This window comes from Xiphophorus hellerii, chromosome 7 (genome assembly GCF_003331165.1).
Source record: "Xiphophorus hellerii strain 12219 chromosome 7, Xiphophorus_hellerii-4.1, whole genome shotgun sequence".
NCBI lineage: Eukaryota > Metazoa > Chordata > Actinopteri > Cyprinodontiformes > Poeciliidae > Xiphophorus > Xiphophorus hellerii.
The window spans coordinates 3,653,780-3,673,500 of NC_045678.1; the positions used below are offsets into that span (position 1 = coordinate 3,653,780).

At 43.3% G+C, this 19,721-nt stretch overlaps 1 protein-coding gene across 4 annotated transcripts in view; it reads right to left on the bottom strand.

The window, feature by feature from the left end:
* The window catches only part of akap11 (A kinase (PRKA) anchor protein 11), a 30,918-nt gene extending 11,769 nt beyond the window's left edge, over window positions 1-19,149 (bottom strand). Inside the window, exons 1-7 of one of the 4 annotated variants that reach the window (XM_032567661.1) lie at window positions 19,081-19,149; window positions 10,526-10,627; window positions 9,075-9,185; window positions 8,935-8,988; window positions 8,698-8,823; window positions 5,539-5,803; window positions 95-4,460 (exon numbers count right to left, since the gene is read on the bottom strand). In XM_032567661.1, coding sequence (XP_032423552.1) covers window positions 95-4,460; window positions 5,539-5,803; window positions 8,698-8,823; window positions 8,935-8,988; window positions 9,075-9,185; window positions 10,526-10,588 — 4,985 coding nt within the window. In that variant the 5' untranslated portion in view covers window positions 10,589-10,627; window positions 19,081-19,149. Of the gene's footprint in view, window positions 1-94; window positions 4,461-5,538; window positions 5,804-8,697; window positions 8,824-8,934; window positions 8,989-9,074; window positions 9,186-10,525; window positions 10,628-18,592; window positions 18,814-18,855; window positions 19,059-19,080 lie in introns of those variants that run through there. The other 3 variants (XM_032567660.1, XM_032567663.1, XM_032567662.1) reach the window with 3 other exon arrangements.
* Between the last annotated feature and the right edge of the window lie 572 nt (window positions 19,150-19,721).

Below are 19,721 nucleotides of genomic sequence, written 5' to 3' on the forward strand. Positions count from 1 at the left end.
AAAATGCAAACACGCTAATTACACAATGCTGCTTTCATGCTATAGAAACATTCCGTCCTAAGCAAAAAACAGTCCAAGCATCTGAAGGACATACCTGATGTTGGCAGCCTGACAGACGTTAGACAGCGCTGATGTCATGATCTCTGCTGTTAGGCTCTCAGCAAAGCTGGTGCCATCATGGCCGATCCCACTGTCTGCATTAAGGCTGGCATTACTCAGCTCACGCTTAGCCGTTTCCAAAGCCAGAGATACAACTTCTTCTGCGAATGCTGCCCTGTGGTCCAGGTCGATGTGGATCTTGGGAATTTCCACACTAGGGAGGCGCTCTGATGCCAAGTGACTTTCTGATGCTCTTATCTTTCTCTGTAAGACAGGCTGGTAAGGGTGTCTGCTAAGTTTGGTGCAGTGAGGACATTCCTGAGACAGGCAGTAACGGCAGGTCCTCTCTCCTCCAGACTGGACAGCAGCCGACCCCTCAGACAGCCTCTGGGCGTGAGAGTGCCGATCGTAGCCACGAGTCTGTGAATGTTCCCAGGAGGAATGTCCGACTGACGCCAGGCTCATTTTGACGGTGTCATCGACTATCTTCCTGGCATAATGCTCGATGACCTGCATCACCCCGCTGCTGTAACCCCTATCATACAGGCTTCCTGTACTGTGGTAATGTCTATTTTTATCCTCCTTGGACAACAGAGGGCAGGAGAAAGAGTTTCTGATGATGTTCTCAGCCATATCTTCAAGTTTGGACTTTTTATAAAGACAGGAGTCAGTGAGAGACTTCGGAAGGCGAACTGAAGAAAGATGCAGTTTGCGTGTGACATCACAGGTGATGTTGTAAGCTAAAGACTCTGCAAAGTTGACCAGGTCCACGTACTCCCTCTTGCTCTGCTTGTCAGAAACCCGGCAGCAACACTCAGTGTTCTCACCGGACACTAACCCCATAGATTCTGATCTATATTTGGATGCTAAGGTTTCATTGCCAGAAGCTTTCCATTCATCCGGCAGGGACTTGGAGGACAGAAGGCGGCTGCTGGAGGGCCTTTGCTTGTTCTTACGACTAGCATGAGCCAGGCCTAATTTAATAGAGCGGTATGCCAGGCGGCTTGCATACTGGTCTAGGACCAACTCCCTAGTGCCACCTTCCTTTTTCAGCACCTTAATGAGGTAGCCCGCGTATTCATCTGTCACACTCTCACAGCTGGGGTACTCGGAGGACATACCAGAGCTGGAGCTGGTACTTGAAGTGGAATGGGGAGACTGAGAAACTGAAGCTATCAGGTCATTGGACCACTGCTCTGCAAGCTTTGCTAACCTTGAGTTTCGGCTCTGGTCTGTACTGGGCTGAGACTGGTGACGGTGGCGCGGACGCCAACCATCAGAGCTGGATCTTCTTCGGAGCTCCTGAGTTCTGTGGTAGGGACATCGTTGTCCGGAGCTAACCATTGTCTTCACATTGTTTATGACCTGTCCTGCCACCTCGCCCGCATACACCCACAACGTGTTCAGGGTCTGTTCTGAGAACTGAGCCACACTGTCCCTCCTTTGCTTGCTGCTCTTGCTTAACTCCCCCTCTTCCTCTGACCCTCCTAATGTATCCATCTCAGTCGCCATAGAAACTATGTGGCAGGCCAAACGCTCAGCATAATGGAGGGCTTCCTTGTTAGACATCCTACGAGACGACACCTGACGGTAGTCCCGTTGCCCACAGTCTGCCTCTACACCTCTCTTAGTTCCACTAACACCTTCTTCCTCAACTGGTTCTTCCTCTTCAACATCTTCATCACCAACCGCCTCCTCAGACAGAGACCGCATGAGGCTGAGCATAAACTCAGCCTTGTCTGATTCAGGGATAGCGTCTTCAGGGCCAGGACCTGGCTCAGGGTGATAATGAGGGGTTGGGGGAGGAGTCGCAGGGGAAAATTCATTGGCTAGCTTGCTTTTCAGCTTCTTGGAAAACTGTTTGATCTGTTTTTCTTTAGAGACTTCACTGGGCTGCTGAGGGGTGGAAGGAGGGGTACCGGGAGTCCCTGCAGACTTTTGGCCAGAGCTTGGAGGTGGCTCATCCAGAATGCCAGATATCCGGCCCCGTCCAAGCAGAGCTGCACTAGGCACATCGAGAGTATCCATCATCACAGGATGCGTTTGATCCACACCTCTTCCCCTGGGATCCGTCTCACACTGGACTTTCCCCTGGTTGGAGGAGCCAGCTGGAAAGGAAACAGGAGGAGCAAACTCAGGAGTCCACCCCTGTCGGACACACCCGTCATATCTGAAGCGCTCCCTATCTGCTCTGTGCTTTGAAGGTGAATCTGCTGTTTCCTGCGCTGAGGAGGAGTTCCTTCGGCTTCCGATGGACTTTGTAAGGAAGTCAGTGCAATCGCCAAAACCCTTCTTCATTTTAGAAGTGGTAATAAGCTCACAGGCCTCAGTTACAATCATATCCACTATGTTGCCAGAGAAGTTTTGGAATAACCTTTGTTGAGAGGAGCCTCCCACAGGTATGGAGTTCTGGGTTTCGTGATGGTAAGCATGAGAGTGTTTAGAGGAGGTACTGTCAGTCGATGTTACAGTTAATCTTTTGGTGTTGACCTTTGGGCTATCTGGCCTGTAATGGGAAGCTTCCTCTGGATCCTGGAAGCTGGAGAGGGCTTGGCCAGCATGGGGAACAGGAATACAGCTAGCCATGCCTGAGACGGTGAACAGAGCGTTCTTCACTGTGCAGGAAGCCTCCTCTCCTGACAGCCCTGGAGCTGCTGAAGTGGAGCTGGAGCTTAAAACTTGTTTGTTAGCAAAGATGCTGCTGGTATGAGTGCTAGTATTCTCAGCATTGACATAACAGACGTTATCCAAGGACACACTGATGGCCGCTTGGCTCGTAAAGGCAACGTCAGCCTGAGAGAGCTCTATGAAGGCTTCCTGAATGACAGACTCGGACAAATCCGAAGCATAGGAGGAGACCACCTCCTCTTCCTCTTCTTCTTCTGCTTGCCCGTGGCCAAAAGCCCAATCACTAGGTGTGATAGGGGTTGAAGGGTGGGAGAACTGACACACTTCCATTATGCCTTCAAACACCAGCTCCTCGGCCAGGTCGGCAGCAAATTGCGTCACTGTGTTGTGAAAAATCTGTTTTTTTACAGTGAGGAACTCTTTAAGAGCCCCAGAAATGGCTTCACCGACAAGGAAGCCAGCTAATCCGTTGATAGCTCGCTCCTTCAAGACATACGCACGTCGCATGCCAATTTCGTGAAAGGCCATCTGAAAAACTGAGGAGGTGAGTCTAGCAGCCAGGTGACACAGGGTGGTAGTACAGGAGGATACGCCTTTTTGGAGGTCTCGCAGGGCGCTCCCCAAGCTCATCTCCACCAGGTCAGAAGCAAATCTCTGAATGCCATCCTTTAGAGACTGGGACTTCTTCTGCAACTTGGCTACTGTGACCGTCTCTTGAATGTCTGACAATTTCATCAGATAGCCCGATGGGTTCTTGAACTCTTTGTGGCAGACACAGCTGAGATTCTTGTTGTCACTGATGTCAACAGCAGTTTGGAAACCACACACCGATCCTAGAATTTCTTTGGACAGATTGTTGGCAAAGTCTGAGTAGGTCTTATACAAGGAGCAGAGGTCTTGAGGTTTACGTAGCTCTGACTTGTCCTCCCCTTTCTCTTCCGTCTTCCAGAAGTATTCCAGTGGTCCGTTAGTCTCCACCAAAGGACTAAAGGCAGAAGAACTGACAGGACTGAAGAGAGGTCCTCCATTTTCCTCAGATGGTGTCTGCGCCAACCAAGGGGAGTCGGACATGTCAGGGTGAACTGAGTAGGGAGAACCTGGTTTCAGAGGAGTAGGTTTTTTCACATTGGCTGGGAGAGTGGGCTGGTCAAAGCGCTGAGGGTTCATGCTCTTGGTTGAGCAACCCCTGGAAACATACTTCAAAGTGGGACCACTGGAACCAGCCTCAGACTTATTCTGTGCAGTCGAGGCACTGATGGAGTCCAGAGGGAGAGTTAGAGTGCAGCTCTCTGAGCTTAGCTCCTCCAGGTCATCAAACTGGTCAAAGCTGTCAAAGAATTCACTAACTTCAGAGTCTGAGTCTTCAACTCGATCTCTGGGTCCCCCTGGCACCTGGGGGATGTCCAACTTAGCCAACAGGCTCCTCTGGTAGCCCACTTCATCCAGGAAAATGATTGGGCTGGGGCTGGAGCAGTCAGACTCCTCTGATTCGCTAAGCTGAGTTGAAGGAGAGGCCGGACGAGCTCCGGGACTGCAGTAGGTCCACTGGGATTCAACCCCTGACGATGACCGCTGCACTGTGACAGAAACATCAGGACCATGTTTGGCTGAATGTTTCTTGGAAGATGAACTCATGATAATGCGGGATCCTGACAATTCCTTCTTTCTTTTGTGGGCTGGGATGGTCTGTGAGGCCACATCACGCTTCTTAAAATGGCAAAATGCAGCTGCAGCTGAGGAGGTGAACAGAAAATGGAAGGAAGGGGAAACTGGTTAGTACTATATTAAAATAACCAAATAGGACATTCAGAGGGTAAAGAGCTGTCCACAAAGGAAGTTAAAAAAAATTGAGGAGGAAATTAAACATTTGGGACAAACTGGTTGATGTTTTAGTACCTACATGCAAACATTTAGGAAATACGATATATGGTTTTCCTAACCTTCACCCTAATTACTGATGCACCGAGAAGTGGTCTGGGGGGTGGAAGTGGAACATTATTAGCAACTCAACAATGCATTCTCTTTCCAATCGGTGAACATTGCTAGGATGGGATGACAATAATAATCGCACACAGCGTGAATGCTGATACAGTGTGAAGAAGTCCATGTGAAGTGTAAACCTGAACCATTTTATACATCAGTGAGGTGTTTAAACGAGATATCAGAGCTATTCAAAAGCAGACTGCTGCGACATGTCGACGTATATCTGCAGTTTATGCAGGTTGCAAGCAGCGGAGAGGAAACAGGACGTCAAACAACTTTAGGACAGTTTAAAGGAAAGGTTAGGAACACGTTGGATTTGGAAATGTCCTCCACCTCCTTCCTGAGCTACTCTTGGTCAAAAACAAACAATAAGAGCAAGAAGGAGGGTCTTAGCGCGGTCAAGCATCCTTGCCTATGCAATGTTACATATGCTAATAGCAGAGAAACAACTGCCATCAGCAGTTTTTATCCACCGCCATGCTAACTAACCGTAGCATTCATGACAAACTATTGTCAGAAAGACGCTGTAGGGGAAGAGAATGGAGAGGCGCATACATGAGCTTAATTGTCAGCGCTAAGTCCTCCTCTTGGCTCTGACTGATTGTTTCTGACAGAGAGATGTATTTCTGCAATTAGTACTGGGATTAGTACTGGGAGGAGCTCCATTTTTTCACAGATTATCTGCCTCATATTATACTGGTCTGTATATATTATATATTAATGTGGCAGTTTCAACAACTATGTAACAAAAACATATTTTTTAAGTGACATACTGCAGCTTTAAATCCCAGGTCCTACTAAATCCCAGCACTCCTTACATGAACCTACAGGGATTGTCTCTAATGTCTTCCTCCTCCAGATGCTCCAGTGCAGTGACAAAATCATCTTCGATCGATGAGACCGACTGGTTGGTGTCGTCTTCTTCTGGCTGGCTGGGCTCGTTGAGACCCCTCTGAAGATCCTGGAGCTCCAGCACATAGCGGACCCCCGCTATGTAGCATCCCAACAATCCCACCAAAGACGCTACGCTGGCCTGGGGGTACACGCCTGTGGAGGGGTTGTGCCTCAGGACACACACAGCCTTTAGCCAACACTGGGTGGGGAGACAAAAAGAGAAATGTTTTAATGTCCGGACAAAAAAAAAAAATACAGCATTTGTGTCAAACAAGAGGACTGACATGTCCCTGTTCTGCATGTCTTGGGTAAGATTTCTTTTTTAACCTCGGCAAGTTCAGCTGAACTCAAATGGGGAATTTCTCATACGTTACAGGAGTGGGATAGAAGTGCTATTGTTATGTCTGTGCTCTGATTGCAAGTTGTCAGAACACAGAATAAGTTTTTGCAAAGCCACACTTTAGAATTCAGATCTGTGGGAGGTCCCGCCGACTGAAATGGAAAGAAAACCCACAAAATGAGCTGCAGGGCCTCCGTGAACCCAAACAAGACACAAAGGACCGGGGAAGGACAAGGCTGCAGTGGTGGGCTGCGAAAACAACATCTGTCCGTCCGTCCGTCCCACCTGCATTTCCTCTAAAGCGTGAGAAAGGCCCTGGCTGTTTCTGTTGGACTGACACGACCAACAACATTTTGGTCAACAGCCGGAGGAATGTAAGGTTGCTGGTGGAGGAGGACATGGAGTATATTACTCTGTTTTATGTTTTGAGTAAATCATCTACAGATGGACAAAAGCAAAAAACTACAGCCACTTATTTCAAGTCAAAAGCTCATTTTCAAAAAAGGAAACATATTTTAGTTAAATAGTAAATACATAACTGCCATTTTAAAGGTTGGACAATCTATTTGGTATCTACATAGCTTATCAATAGAGATTTTCTGAGTAAGGTATCTCTCATCTGGATCGGTTTCCTCAGAATCTGGATCAGTGAGTGATGAGCAGGAGGAGAGATTCATCAGGACAGAAAAAAGACGGAGAGTTTTGCACAATGAGGACGTAATGCTAAATTTACATTTACTTACCGTTATTACTGTTTATTATTCAACTTACAGAAAGCCAAGTTTGTAATATTTAATTAACCCTAACTCTAGCCCTTGTTAATACACTCAGAAACAATTTTTCTCTCCTAAAACCTTTTTCGGATGAGAAATACTGATAATGTCACGAAAATGTCATTAATTTAGTCAGAAGACCAAATTTCTCTAAATCAAGTTAGAATAAAAACCTGACCTGATTGAGAAAAATTTATATAATTTCTGGATTCAGCGGTGGAAAACAGTCCTAATTCAGTTGGAAAAAAAAAAAACGGGCAACTTTCCAAAATATGTTTTGCAACCCAGTGTAATCGAACTCTGGTGCAGTTCAAAAATCAAACACAGGTCCGCCTACAAACCTCGGTCTCTGTTCAGTTGAAGTGAACTCTGGCGCGGTTTGAATGCGTATGTGAATGCAATCGTTCCAAAAGCAGGAAGCGAACTACAGCGCAGGGCATTCTGGGTAAGCACAAATGCGAGAAACTTTCGCTAGCCAGAGAAATGGCTCATGGTCTTTTACCAAAAACAAAAGAGAAACCCTACAAACGATCAAATCTGAAGCTTCTCCATTTTTGTTTACATTTTATGACAAAGGAAGTTGCGCTCATGTCTTCCTTAGAGATTTTCAAGTTGTTTCCTTCAGTGTTTCCTGCTGCAGCGCCACCACAGGCAAGGTGGGGAACAGGTTTTTCAAATGTTTTGGATCGTTTGGTGTGGAAGAGAACCAAAACAGCTGAAAATGAAACAAATGTTACAATTTTAGTCCCCAGTCAAAACCGAGTCTACTGGACCATGAGGTGCGAAAAACCATTAAAGTTCTCAATCATTGCAGAAACAGAGGAAAGTGTATCATGCATCCAGCACATGCTGCGCCTCATTATGATCCGGTATTCAATGAGTTCTATTTATTTCATAAAAGTTAGGGATTCTAAGAGACATAAGGTACTGTTTCACAACCTGACATTGTTGCCTAAAGTCTTAAAATGCTTGTGATATACAGTGGCCTTAGTACTACAGACAAAAACTACAGCAGCTCCCCTTACAGTCTGCTCTTTGCAACATTGTCTATCGCTGACAGTGGGAATGGACTCGTACGCATGGACCCACCACTACTGCCGTAGCAAATTAAACCAAATTATTTCTTGGGTTTCACCTGTTTTTAATGAGATGAGAAAGTGCCAGACTGCTGAATGTATAACAAATACATCGTCACTACAATGTCACCGGAGGCAATATTCATATCGTAAAGGACTGTTTGCGGTTGGTTAATATATTTCCAACTGTTATAAACTTGGGCTTCACTTCCTAATGTAATATTTACCCAGTTAGAGACTCACACTTGACACTAACAGCTAACGGTCACAGAGTGATGGAGGCACAGACGGGAACGAGAGGAAAGAGGAAAACAGGCAGATAGTACCACACCTGATTTTGCCATCACAATATTTACTAGTATTGCAAGATTTTTCCAATATTAAATATCTCTACTCCATTGATCCCGCCCCACCCACCGCTCCTCATCTTTGTTCCTCCCTCAACTGTTTGTTGTGCACCAACATTTGTAGCTTACAACACAGACTTTAAACTGTTTGGAAATATATTAAAAATCCTGAACCCTATGAGAGCGCCACCTGTTACTCTGTTTTAAAACTACAGATGGCTGCAGAAAGCTCCACTACTTCACTGACAAATTATTTTCCAAGTTTTCTTTTTACAGAAAGAAAACTTTCTGGTTTTCCTCAAAACCAAGGAAAACAAACAAGCATATCTGATTTTTGTGCTGATTGTTTCTTGAAAATGTTTTTTTTTCTCATAATAAACACTTTATTAAAAGTTGACATGAGAATAAAAGTTGCAGCAGGTACAGAGAAGTTTAACAGCCAAGTTGCCGTTTTCTCACTTCCTGTCTGCGCTCTCCTCACTTCCCCAGTTCATTTCTGCTTTCCTCATCCTGCTGACTCAGCAGATAACTTCCCGACACGCGGCGCCGGCGGCTACCTGAACGTCTCTGTGCTCCGCCAGCCTGCGGGAGTCTTTGAGCAGCAGGACCTCGTCGCTTTTCAGGCTGTGCGCGTGGAGAGACTTGAGCAGCTCGCACAGCGCCGCGGGCAGGGACGATAGAGTCTGGGTGAAACAAACAAACAAACAAACAAACAACAAGACAGAATAAAAACCCGTCAGACTGAACGACAAGATCAAACGAAGAAGCACGGCAGCTGTGGGGCGGTGCCCGACCTGCTGGGTGGAGTCCTCCCCTTCAGATTGTCCGGGCAGACACACGAAGTGAATCTGAAAGAACACAGCTCACGGTCAGCGTTACATTATCCATGCGTGGATGCGACTGAGCTCCATCGGTGCAGCCGGGCAGAGCAAACCTCAGAGAGCCTCGTGGCATCTCTGGCTGGCAGCTCCAGGCCGACGCCGCACAGCTCCTTTCTGCTCCTGAAGAGGCTCTTCGCAGACTGGGCTCCGGAGTCACGCACCGTCTGTAAACACACACACACACACACACGGTGAGGTCCGAGGACCGACCGCACTTTCTGGATTTATCCACTGTGGCCGGCGGCCTGACAGAATGTCACTAAAAACGGACAGCGGGACGCACATCGTTTTACGTGTCCAAGAAGCTCTGCATTCCTGCAGAGAACGACTGCACAAATAAAAAGCTAAATCACATTCCGGCACTGAACGCAGGTTCTGTCCTGCTGGGAGGCTTTTTAAAGAAGCAGCTGTGGTCAGATGTCAGCTACAGCTACAACATATCAACTCAGAGTCATCATAAAAATATCAATGTGAGCAATTTTGCACAAGAACTGCAATATGCAATTTTCTAGCCTATTGTCAGGATATATGCAAGTCAAATGTAAGACTTTTTAGGACCTTTTAAATGCCACCTTGAATGAAATTTATGACCAAAAAAAAAATCCTGTACATATAGGGGACAGTTGCTATAACAATAACCCCCATAGCACCTATCTTAAAAGTTTATTTTGTTTTTGAATTCACCTAGCCTCATATGGGCTGGCAACAGAAGTGAGCCAGTGGTGAAAACAAATGTCGTCCAGCTAAGTGGTGATACATTTTTTTTCCCATTTACGTTAAACGCAGAAATCTAGCTCTCTAGTTAGCGAGGATTTGTTAGCAGGTAGTTAGCGATAGCCTCAACCGCCTTGAGTCACAGAACACAATGAAGACGTCTAAGAAATGAAATAGTCCTGGCACGACAAAATGTAAGACCTGTGATTAACCGTTAGCAACACCACCATGGTAATCATGGTAACCCTGGTAACGCATTGTGTAGGGATGCACGATATATCGGCACTCACATTGATATCGGCTGACGTCAATCTGTTTTTATAACATATCAGTATCTGTCCGATAAATAAAACCGGGCTGATATGAACAACCGATGTTGATTTTATTTATTTGATCTTCTTGAAGTCTGTTTCTGGTTGGTATTTTTCCCCAAAGGTGTTGAAACAATAGTGAAATATATAGAATATCGGTAAATATCGGTTATCAGCCATAGCAACAATAGTAATATCTGCCCAAATTTTCATATTCCTGCATCTCTAACAACAATAGAAGTCAAAATATCAGTTTTGCCTGCAAATACTTCATAACTGGAAAAAACATATTAAGAAGAATAGCAACAACAGAAAACAGCTACAACTGTATGTCCCTCCTAGTGTCTAGAACCACTGATTCATACACACATGGCTCTGGAGCCCTTGTTTTGTGAGCTGATTCAGTTGGACCTCATCAATGTGAGCATTCCTATATCAAAACACTCAGAAGAGAATGTTTTGTGTCCTGGCAGACAAACCTCTCTCCGTACGGATGCCCTGGACCTGACCGGGCCTCCTCTGACACGAACACCAGCATCCATGGCAACGGAGAGGCGCTGGCGCTCCGACGGTCGGCTCACCTGGAAACAGAAAGAGGATGGACTCAGCCGCCCAACTTCCAGAAATATTTCCCGATACCCCCCACTCCCTCCCTCCTATTTCAACGCACAACAAAAGAAAAAAAAAAGGTGAACCCTTTGAACTCTAACGTGCTCCTTCACCACAACCACCACAGCCAAATGGGAACATCAAACTTTCACTTCATTTGTGGAAAAATTCTGAATTCCACAGTGGAAAAGCATGTGAGTCACAAACAGGAGGGAATTACAGTGACTTGCATACGCATTCACACTCCTTGTACTCCCCCTCCGCCCCATTTTTCAGGTTATGACTTTAATGCATTTTTTGGGGGATTTTAGGCCACAGATGAACAATATTCTGAAGTGGGAAGAAAGACATGCATGGTTTTAGAACTGAAAGGTGTGGCAGGTATTTATATGCATTCTGCTCTCTTGTACGTGAATATCTTTGATCTAAACCAATCTGTGTTTATGAAGGTTGTTAGGGCTGGATGACGTGGCTTCAAAACAAAGTTGCTGCTTTGTTTTGGGTTTTTTACACCAGATCTAATGCCAATCGATTTTTGACAGAAAATTTTATTTTTTAAAAGTGCATTCTTTTTAATGCACTTTTAAAAGGAATGCATTTTTGTCTGTATTAAACACACAGAAGAAAAATGTTTTGTGCCCTGGCAGACAAACCTTTGTCCGGACGGATGTGCAACGACAGACGGCTACGAGAAATTTTATGTAATCACTAGAACGCAGTCATGAAATTCGCAGAACAAAGGTACAACTTTAACAAAAAAAAAGGTCTTAAAATTACAAGAAAAAGAAGTTCTTTCAGTGAGAAAAAGCCTTTGTCAAAATGTGACATAACTCATTGCAGTTCTTTTCTTCAAAACAGACAGATATTTGCACAGTCATTTGGTAGTAATTAATGATGATGTGCTAAAAGCATTTTTATCATCTGTTAAACAAAAGTTAAACAAGAAATGCTTGACATTTATGATCTATTTTTTGTTATTTCTTCTGTTGGAGTTCTCGTAAAATTACGACATTAATCATTTAATATAATGACACGATTCTGGACATTAGCGCTGTGTTCTTGTAATGTTGGAACTATGTTCTCGCTATTAAAAATAAAATATTCATTTGAAGCATTGACCTGAATTCAAAGTAAGAAAATATAGATAAAAAATTGGTTGGGACACACATTGTGTTTGGTGACATTACTCTTACCTATGGAAACTCAAGGAGTAAATTGATTTTAAAAAAAATCCAGATTTTCCAAAAAAAAAAAAAAATCTAATCTTCAAAAAACCAAAAATTCCATTAATCAATAACATCAAATGAATCACCCAGTCTTTTGTAGCCTCTTTCTTCCAGGACATCTCCTGTGACCAACTACCTTGTCCAGGCTTAAGACCCCCACATCATGATGCTGCCACCATCGTGTTATATGAGAATTAGTTTTCAGGGTGGTATGTAGTTTTAAAACACACGGCGTCCTGTGTGGCCAGAGAACACTTCAGCCGTGACCTCATCCTTTTGTGTGTCCTGCATAGCTTGTGGCAAACTGTGAAACATCACTTCAAGGTGTGTGAAAACTTTTAAGCCCCCACTTTAATCCGCTGCACCTGTGTGCCGATGAGCTCAATCCTGCGGGATAACACGGCTAACCCGGGTTAACCTCAGACTCGAGTGAAGTCGTCACGAACGGAGCTCTCAAAAGCCGGTCTGGACTCGTCACGGCGGCTGAGAAGTTACCCCAGGCCGCACTTCAATGAAGCCTGGAAACCGGCGTGACCCGCCGCGACGATCAAATGGCGCGCAGAGAAAACAAGAGGCATTTCTGTGTGCGTCTTGAGTAAGCGGAAACACGCTCGTTGAGCAGCGCTGGAGCGCCAGTAGAGGAGGCAAAATATTTACAGTGTACAAGAAGGAGAAGTTTCCCATGAAATCTAAGCCGCTGCCTTTGAGGTGCGACCCAGAGCAGATAGAGCTGAGTCAAGATTGCGGGCAGGTGGTCCGTCGGAGTCCGCCTCCCGTATCCTGAAGAGCCGGCTGGGGAGGAATGAATGTCGTCATCTTCCTCTGGTCGTCTAGGACCTCCAGGCTTCTCAATGGGGCCTCAGCAGAAACACCCCAGGGCCTGACCCCAGCTATCCACAGCATCCTGGCTCAGTCACAAGGGCAGTCGGCACAATTAGCCCATTACATTTGAGACACCTGGTTGAGCACGACACTCGGGAAGAGCACACCTGATAGCAAGGAGGAGGGGCGTCCCATCAGACCGTCAGTTCCCGAAACCAGTGCCATGTAAGGCTGTTTTTCTCTATAGCGATGCCCAAAACCACACATACACAAAAAAATAACCTTGTAAAAGCTTATGAAGGGTCAATAGATGTTACACCATATTTGAAAAAAACTGATAACTACCCCGCCTCTCACCCGGAACGTTAGGTGGAGATAGGCACCAGCACCTCCCAACCCCACTATGGACAAGGGTGTTAGAAAATGAATGGATGGATGATAACTAATACAAAATCATTAAGTACTTGATAGTAGAGTAGTAAAGTGTAGTATTTTACTATAACACTGGTCAACAGACAAAAAATTGTCTGTTTTTTTTTTAAACTGTTTTAGTGTGAATTTGATGTGAATCGAAAAATCACATTGTTTTTGCTCTGTCAGGTTAACTTTCTGAACTATGGAGCAACAAGAGCATCAAAATTCATGACTTGTTCTCACATGGAGAGATTCCATCAGGACCGAAAAGAGACAGAGAATTTTACACAATGAAGACATAATGTTCAATTTACATTTACTTAGCTTTAACAGTGTTTATAATTCAATTTACAAAAATCGAAATTTGTAACATTTAGCTAATACACTCTGTTAGAAAAAATACATTTTCTCTCCTGATACCTGTTTTTGAGTGAGAAATATTACCGAAATTAATTGATGTCACAAAAATGTCCTCAACTTAGTCAGAAGATCAGATTTCTCTACACCAAATTAGAATAAAAACCTGACCTGATTGACAAAAATTTATGTCAATTTTGGATTCAGTGATGGAAAATAGTCCTAATTCAGTTGAAAAAACAGACAACTTCCAAAAAGTATTTTTTGTAACCCAGTGTAAGTTACATTCTGGTCACAATATGTGACGAGCTATCATGTTCTGTGACTGTCTATGTTTCCATAATAGTGATAATACTACTGGTCAGATGTTACTTTTTGTTCTTTGTTCGTCTTTTCTTAATTTGTCCTTTTGTGTTTGTTCTCCCCTTGCAAAATTTACGTTCTTTGGTGTAGCACTGTGTTAAAATGCAGCAGCGCCTCCTGTGGCCACAATGTACGATCTTCACAGATCTGTAACAGGTGTTCAGACCGCGCACTGGGTAAATACCTCGCTGGGCCCAACTGACTCTGTCTCTTAAGCCAGCAGGAGGTTACGTCCAGAAATGTTGAGGCTAATGCAAACCTCTGAGACCATCCGTTCAGAAAAAGTAATCATCGCATCAACCAAAATCTAACAAAGCTCAGCAGATCTCACTCCCTGGTGCTGATCACCTCAGACACCAAAAAAAAAAAAAAGAAATCAGCCACCTGCCATAAGCAGACTCTGTGTAGTCTGCAGCCCGGTTTGGTCAGGAGGCTTAAGTGGGCCAAGTTCTTAACGTGGGTGGCCGGAAGAACAGATAAACAAAGGTCAAGGGAGACGAGTGGGAGCACAAGGAAACCCCCTCGCAGATGGCCAAGAACAAATACTGGAGGATAATGAAGCGCAGGTGTCCATGGGCAGGTGGACGGAGGAAACTGGAAGTCAGTCAGAACTTCTTTCCTTTGTTGGAAACCTAAAAGAGCAATCGAGTCGAGCCGGTGCTCTCACAATAAACATTTGTGTTTATCAAGTGCATTTGATCGTATGAGTAACAGCAGGAGTTATTACCTCATTAACTTGTTTTAGAGAACCAATTGGGTTTTAGTGGTACCGCTTTAAAATTATTCAGGTCTCATCAGTCAGACAGAACCAGGTCTGTAAATGTGCTGGTTTTGAATCCTCTACTTCATGGGGTTCCACAGGGCCCAATCCTAGGCCCCTTGCTCTCTGTTGTCAATTTGTTCTCTGTTGTCCAGATGTTCCATAATTTTAACTTTCATTAAAGCACTTTGTCACAGTTGTTGTTACTTTAAAGTGCTTTATAAATAAAGAAGCAGTAGCAGTTTGCTGCACTGGTGCATAGAGGTGTGTTTAACAGAACACTAAGGTGGAAAATAAAACGGCATTGACTACAAAAAAAGGAATTAGTTTTGCCTATTAATCTGGGATGTTTTACTGGGACATTTCCAAACAATATGAAAACCAACATTTACAAGTGGGAAACATTTAAGGCTGCTTCCGGGTCTTCTCAGCAGCAGTTCAAGTCTAGGACAGACCATCCGATGCTTGGAGAAATGGAGAAAAACCCAAGAGCACCAACTCTGACTGTTCAGGCTTCTGCTAGCTTGTTAAATGCTTAAATTCATGACTGGTACGTTTGAAAAGGGATAAAGAAATATGACTTATTTGGAAGTGTACCTGGGAAAAAGCTTTTCTAAAAGGAACCTGGCACCATAACTTAGGTTTGCAAGACTACTTGAATAATGTCCTTTGGATAGATAGGACCAAAGGAAGAGTTGTTTGGCCATAATGCAAGTAGCCTGGTAAAATCCAGTCCCTTGTTCTATGTTTTGCTTCGTACAAAGCCACGAATAACCAGGTTTGGAGATAATAATAAAAAAGCAAAGCACTCCCTGGGTGCTACAGAAGGCAAGGCATTCTCTTATTACCGTAATGCGGCAATAACTCTGGAAGGAAGTCAATCTGGACTCACCAGATCACATGACCTCCCATCACTGTAAAGTCCAATCTTTTTCTCCGATTAGCCTCAATGATTATTGGTTTTCTTATGTTTTTCTTTAATTTTACGTAACCAAATAATTCAGAGATCACCAATCATGGTCATTCAGGGTTCTTTTCTGACCACATTTCTTGCTCAAACACGATGGTTTTCCACTTTCCCTCCAGTGTTTAACAAGCCGTTGGACGGTTCTCAACCCAATGTTTGTTTCTGCATCTCCAGATGTTTTCTCAGCTTGATGCCAACGATCTGACCTTTCTTAAACAGACCAACGTCTTTTCCACGACCACAGGATGCGCCTTTCAGCACGGTTGTTTGAGAAATGAGAAGTTCCTCATTACATCAGCTCGGGTTAAATAACTTGTTGCCAGCTGGAAAACAGCTGTCCAGGCACTAACTGTCCAACAGGAAGCTCAGATCTATTTGCTCAGTTGAAATCAGGAGGCAACGTTTTGTTTGGCCAGGAAGTGTAATGTCCTTTGTATGTCAGAGCATTCTGGGGTTAACTATGAGGCCGTCTGTCAGACAAATGAAGCTTTGCCCAAACTGGGTCGTCACCAGAACAACAATCCCAAACACAGCAGCAAGTCTGCAACAGAATGGCTGAACAGACAATACAGAATCAAGGTCAAATGACCTCCAGACTGAGATATTGAAGGACATTTATTTTTTTTCTATCTTAGCGACATCATTGTTGTAATCATGAATCACAAATACTCCTACTGTGGTGGTCAGTGATTGATCAGTTGGGAACTTGATAGTCTGATCGTGTTCTGACCAAAGACCATTCATTAGCACTAGCTGGCCGCACAGACCACAACACTCTTCTGTGTAGAAGCTGTTCCTAATGGAGGAAGACTCAAAGTTTACTATTTTCGGTATGAGTGAGTTGCTTAAAAGTGAACTCAGAGGAGGAACCAAGGCCAGATCGAGAAAGAGAAAAAGACATTTTACATTTCATTCAAGTTGTTACAACAAATAGCCAGACTTCAAATCTTCACCATTTTCTACTTTTGCTGTTTGTTTTAGTTGTTTTGTATCCCATTATATAAAGTTTGAACAAAGTTATGCTTTACTTTCAACAGCAGCAGGCCAAATGAAAATGTTTCATTTTGAAATAACAAAGGATCTGTGTTTCAAAGTGGTTCCACACTTTCGAAGGGTGACGTCACGTCTGCTCTCAACGTGGCTTAAATAAAGGCCGGTGACTGCTGACAGGGTGACACCCAGGAGCTACTAGATGTCTGAAAATAAGAACAAATCTACCATCAGTTGTTTTGAGTTGCTAAAATGACACTAGTCCTGTCATAATAGGACAGGACTAGTTCCAGTTTATTGCTGGACAATAAACTGTCCCAGTAATTATTGCGATAAACGATAATATTGTTGTTTTGATATTATTGTTGTTTTCAAGTCATATATTGATAATGACATATTACAGCAAGTTCGTCCCTGTCAAAGACCTGTTAGCTTTAATTTAGTAAAGAGCACTGACTCCAGATAAACCTGTTTGTTTTGTTGTGTGCTAGTTGCTAAACAATGAAATTACAGGAAACTGATTTGACTTACGGAGGATAACACAAGTGTCATGTTATTTCTTAAATGATCCTGAGACGTTTAGGATGAAGACACTAAATTCCTCTTTGTCCATTTCTACTCTATTAGCTGCTCTACTTAACAAGCAGATGTTACACAGAACTACAGAAAACATTTAGGGGCTCAAGGGACTTGTCTTTTTTGAACTCGGGCAAAACCCAGTCGTCTTAGTCCAAAAACAGCTGGCAGTCTGCTGGAATTTAAGAAGGATGAAGTATCTCAGTTTAAATCCACATATGTCTTTTGTAATTTACTCCCTGGAGATACAATTCCTTCTTCTTCTTCAGTAAGGTCTGTTCATCCCCTCTCTGCAACCTTCAACCATTTTGACTGATATCTCACCAAACTAAACTTGAGTCATAAAGAAAACAAGATTCCAGATTCTAATGAGAAAATAGCATAATACCTTTGTTTTCTTCCTACAAACTACCGTTCAGTCCATCATGTGAAAACAGAAACAGTAGGACGCAACTGCAAACCGATCTCCCAACATGTCCGTCTGACTGAAATAAAGAAGAAAAAAAACAAAACCAATCGGCATTTGCCAAAAGTTGTGTACAGAAACCCAAGAAAAAGCTTTCACTTGTGGAAGACTAAGTGAAGCCAGAGTAAAACATGGAGGTGGTAGCATCATGCTGTGGGAATGCTTTTCTTCACCATGAAAATGGTTAAAAAAAAAAAAGTAAAAGAAAAAAGAGTTAAACTGAGTTCATTTGTAACATGTAAACGAATTGAATGTGCCAAACTTAATTTATGTTTGTTTAACATAAAAACTTAATAGACTTAATATATTTACTTAATTTGAGTAGTTGTAATAAATCAAGTCAGTTTTTTTTTTTTGTGATGGGTTTCTTTTTTTCTGTGTAGAGAATATTTGAATATTTGCAGACCCCTGGTATAGGCGAAACTCCACCGAACAAATGATCAATTTGAAACTTTTTTTTTAATTGACAAAATAGAAATACATACGTGGAAGGGGTTTTCTTCCATCTACCAATGAAGTTTGTGATGGTTATTAAACAAATCTATAATGTTCAAAATGATAATACTTTAACAAGCCACTATCAGCTGGAGTCTGTCAGAAATACTCAGATGATGAAAACTGAAGCAGCCTGTGAGGGTGTGGAAAAGAGGAGGCTGTCCCCTTAGAAACAACGATGGTGTTCTAAAGAAAATACACACTGCGACAGAACTGTTATAACCACACCACATTATGACCAGGACACAAAATTGGTACAATCATCCCATGGCTACACGGGGAGCTACCACCAGAGCAGGCCGGCTGTTCGTAGGAGGACCAGCCGCATATCTGTTCCTGCTCCCGGGTCAGGAAGCGGCAGCCAGCAAGGCCACAGAGGAGCCTCACTGAGGATGCTGATGGTGATTCTCACGGCCACAGTACGTAAAAGCTTAGCCAGCGTGCTAACGGCAGCACATTATACGTACACACACACATATATGTATACAGATTCAAACAGACCTTAAGAACAAATAAAATGACAACAGTCCACTTAAGAGTGAGGCTCCCTGGGAGGTGACAAGCTGTCAATTATGAAGCTAGCAGCAGAAGCAGGCAGGCCGCGGTCGGCTCCGATTTGTCACCCTAACATCTCTGACTAGCTAGTCACAGAAACGACGGTGACATTGACATGCATTCAGTTAACCCCCTTTCCACAACACGCAGCTATGTAACTGTTAATGTTAAACAAGTCCGTGTTGTGTTATAAAGCCCCCCCGCCTCACCTCTCAGTGTCGGACTCCAACAGCGCTGACTGGAGCCGCTGACTTTGATGGGCAGTCCGGGAACGATTCGACTGTTTTGGATTTTTTTTTTTCAACCTCAACGTGACAACATAACCCACCATGTCAAACCAGTGCCGGTCTCTACGGCTGAAATATTGTAAAAACGTTTGCAATATTTTATTATGTAAGTTTGGAATTAATTTGTTTTTCTAAAGGCAAACTTACACCGTTCGCTCATTTAGGACAACGAAATGGCTCCCAGAATCGAACCGAGCTTCCCATTCACGGCCTATTGCAGTCTTTCCATAGTCTTCCCATGAAAACAAAAGTCAGGCATCACAAGTAGAACCCAGATACAAAAAAGATGTCGCACTCTGTAGGACAAAAATAATCAAAAATCGAGAATTTGAGGAGTATATAAAAAAGTAGAATTACTCGCGTACTGAAACATGGCAACTTGTGTGAGTGTACGTCACTCAGCTTCAGCACTGTTCATTTTTATTCGTAATATTTTGTGAATAATACATCTACATGAAGGGTTAATACGCGAGGCAATACATTTAATCACTTAGAATACAAAAAAGAATAAAGCTGCATTGGAATTCTCCTATATATATATATATATATATATATATATATATATATATATATATATATATATATATATATATATATATATTGTTTTCCTTTTTTATGAACTTGCTACATAGACTTAACTACAAGCAAGAAGAGCTACATGAAACAAACTTTGAGGTAAACTAAAAAATATAAAATCTAGCTGCTGGGAAGTAGATTAGCAAAGACATTAAGGGTGGTTTAAAAGTGTTCAGTGCTGCGTATTTTACTTTAGTCTCAAAATTGGCTAA